The 3,060-nt window shown below is 27.1% G+C and overlaps 1 protein-coding gene across 1 annotated transcript; it reads left to right on the top strand.

Moving 5' to 3' along the window:
* Positions 1–830: 830 nt before the first annotated feature.
* Positions 831–2,673, top strand: LOC130943408 (probable 2' cyclic ADP-D-ribose synthase BdTIR). The gene is made up of 3 exons (XM_057871281.1): positions 831–1,263; positions 1,863–2,064; positions 2,326–2,673. Exons 1-3 carry the CDS (start codon positions 939–941, stop codon positions 2,444–2,446), a joined length of 648 nt encoding a protein of 215 aa, XP_057727264.1. The 5' UTR covers positions 831–938; the 3' UTR covers positions 2,447–2,673.
* Positions 2,674–3,060: the final 387 nt, after the last annotated feature.

Genomic DNA, 3,060 nt, shown 5'->3' with positions numbered 1-3,060 from the left:
CCATATATACACGTATATATATGTATTCTCATTTATCAATCATTTAGACTACAATAAATAGATAAAAGCATTATGATTTAGATATGACATAAATAAAAGACATTTTAACTTTATATATTTAATAAACATGCATGTCATAAAAATTAAAAGTATAAAATAAGTAAGTATTAATATTTAACAAATAACATATATAATTATAATTGAATCAGTCTATATGTAAAACCAATAAATAACTCATCAAATTTAACTTATGAAACTACTGTTAAGAATAAGTTGAGTTTGCCTCACTTCTAATCCTAGATGAAAAGAAGAAAGCTAAGGAAGTAAGATTAACCTTTTACCCTAGTGTTTATGAATTGTTTCTATATTATGTGACCCTAACAATTCTAGATTGTTTCCATGTCATTCTTACATTTTTGTATATATATAGAAACATTAACTACTAATAAAAAAAAGTTACTATTAATAAAATTTGAATAAAAGAATAAAATTGAAAAATGTAATACGTATATATATCACACATGCAGAAAGAGAAGTCCACGACGTGTTTGAAGGGGTATACTCCTTAATTAGTATAGAGCCTAGAGTGAGTCAAAATTACTGATTAGCCCCACTTCCACAGTCTAACAAAAGATCCTTTACAACTCTTTGAATTTCAATGCTTTATTTTCCATTTATACTCGCTTTCAAAATCAATCCAACATTGAACAACGCACCAAGCTAAGAGACAAGTTTAAATAAATAAAGAAAACACACAACAAATTCATCTACCGCAACTATAAAAAGGCATCAAAACCATTGTTACAACTCCATTTCACAATCATCACATTCATAGCATATATAGAAATATTTCAAAAAAAAACCTAGCTATCTTCCATTTATTATTTTCTTTCTTCTTTAATTATCAAGAAATTAGTTAAGCATTATTATTAAGCAGCATGCAACGTGTTATGGCAGCGAACTTGTTGCAACGCAGATTCTTTACCCAACAAAGGCAAATATATGAAATGACAAAGATGGAGGCAGTAACAATAACAACAACAAGAAGGCGAGTAACGGAGCCATGTGACGTGTTCCTGAACCATAGGTGCAGGGACACGAAGAAAACAGTGGCTTCGTTACTCTACGATCACCTAAGGAGGAACGGCTTCAACCCTTTCTTGGACAACAAAAACATGAAGCCAGGAGACAAACTCTTTGATAAGATAAATAGAGGAGTTCTCGAATGCAAGATCGGTGTTGCCGTCTTCTCTCCTCGTTATTGTGAGTCCTTATTTATTTTCAGATGAAAATCCAGATGCTTTGACTTCGCGTGAAGTTGATCATTGAGAGCAGTTAGATGATTTAATTGATTTGACTAAATTTTCATCTAACGATTGTCAACTATCAATTTCATATGAAGTCGACTGCACTTGAGTTTTTATCTTATTTTCATAATAACTCATCTAAAATAATCGATATAAAATTAATTAAATATTTAAAATATATATTCAAATTAATTTTTAAAAAAATTATAAATTAGACTTCTTGCTCCTTAACAATTTTTTTTCTAAAAGTCTTTAAAAATTATTTTCATCCAATAAATTAGTCTCTGCGTCATTTTTAAAAGAACAAATTTACTTTAGAGTGTATTTTTATAATATTTAATTGTCTTTATAATAAAATTTGTTAGAAACTTATATATACAACACACATATTAATTTGATTGAAAAAACGAAAGAACCAATCTATACAAGGAGAATAATTCTCAAAGACTTTTAAAAAATATAAATTTATTAATGACTAAAATATCGGATATAAAATTGTTTGAAAAATAATTTGAGCAAATTATTTTACTCGAATTGGTGTTTTGTGCAACATAGGTGAATCATACTTTTGCCTACACGAGCTAGCGCTTCTAATGGGGTGTAGTAAGAAGGTGATACCCATCTTCTGCGATGTGAAACCTTCTCAGCTTCGTGTTCTTAACAATGGCAAATGGTCCCATGAAGATTTTCGCAGGTTTCGTTGGGCTCTTGACGAGGCCAAACATATTGTTGGACTCACCTACAATTCCTCAAAAGGGTATCGTTATTTTAATATTAATATTCTTAATAAAAATGTATATGTCTTTTTTTCTTCATTAAAAAATATATAATTATTTAATTAATGATCAGTTTATTATAACTGTATTTTTATACACATCTCAAGATTCGAGTGTTTGGTGTACGAAATATTAAAAAAAAAAAAGAAATATATGGTCAAGATTAATCATCTATCAATACAACATTATATTGTGCTCTTAAATTAATTAATTGAAACAAGTTTTGTCCTTGTGGAATGCAGGAACCTATCAGAAATCGTGAATAGTGCGACTGAAATCATTATTGGAAGCATGATAGAGCTTGAAAATGAAGAGCATGTGCAGATGCACCATCGTCAGAACATGCCCATTATTGCTCTTTAGGGTCATAATATAATTACCTAATAATAATTTAATGTCATTTGTTTATACTTTATAGCTTTATTTAATTAATTTGATTCTTGTTATTTTCAATAAAGTCTCTAAAGACTGTATAAATTAAATAACGTTAATTAGATTCTTTTATTTATACAGTGCAAGATATATATAACAAACTTTAGTGGCACATATTCATCAGAATTTCAGGTGCTTTTATTTATTTTTCTGTAAATTGTTGGCATTATATGTTGTTACTAATGTGTCTACTTGTATGTTGATGTACTCCTATCAATTAGTTGAATGTAAATAAAAGGGTCTATCTTCTAATAGTCCTTCTCATTATTAGTTCCTTCATTAATATATTTTTCTTTTTTTTTTTGAATAATATTTTGTTGTTGTTGTTCTCAATTTAGGAATTAAATTTAGAAATGAGGTTTATTTGTATAATATTTTTTTCAATTTCAATTTTAAAATTTTTTTACAATTAAACAGTTTATATAAACTATAAAAAATAATATATAAAAAAATTTATTTCTCAGTATTATGATTTTTATTATAATAATAAATCTTCAAATTTAATTAAAGATTTATAGTGTTAATTTTTTAATTGAATAATACAT

Source organism: Arachis stenosperma, chromosome 8, assembly GCF_014773155.1.
Source record: "Arachis stenosperma cultivar V10309 chromosome 8, arast.V10309.gnm1.PFL2, whole genome shotgun sequence".
Lineage (NCBI taxonomy): Eukaryota > Viridiplantae > Streptophyta > Magnoliopsida > Fabales > Fabaceae > Arachis > Arachis stenosperma.
This window is presented reverse-complemented; position numbering and strand designations above follow the sequence as displayed.

Bases quoted from the DNA above. Each gene is read 5' to 3' on its own strand.
- LOC130943408 (XM_057871281.1), top strand. From the start codon at position 939: ATGCAACGTGTTATGGCAGCGAACTTGTTGCAACGCAGATTCTTTACC. The intron at 1,264-1,862 runs GTGAGTCCTTAT...TGTGCAACATAG, and splicing joins CGTCTTCTCTCCTCGTTATT to GTGAATCATACTTTTGCCTA. The intron at 2,065-2,325 runs GTATCGTTATTT...TGTGGAATGCAG, and splicing joins ACCTACAATTCCTCAAAAGG to GAACCTATCAGAAATCGTGA.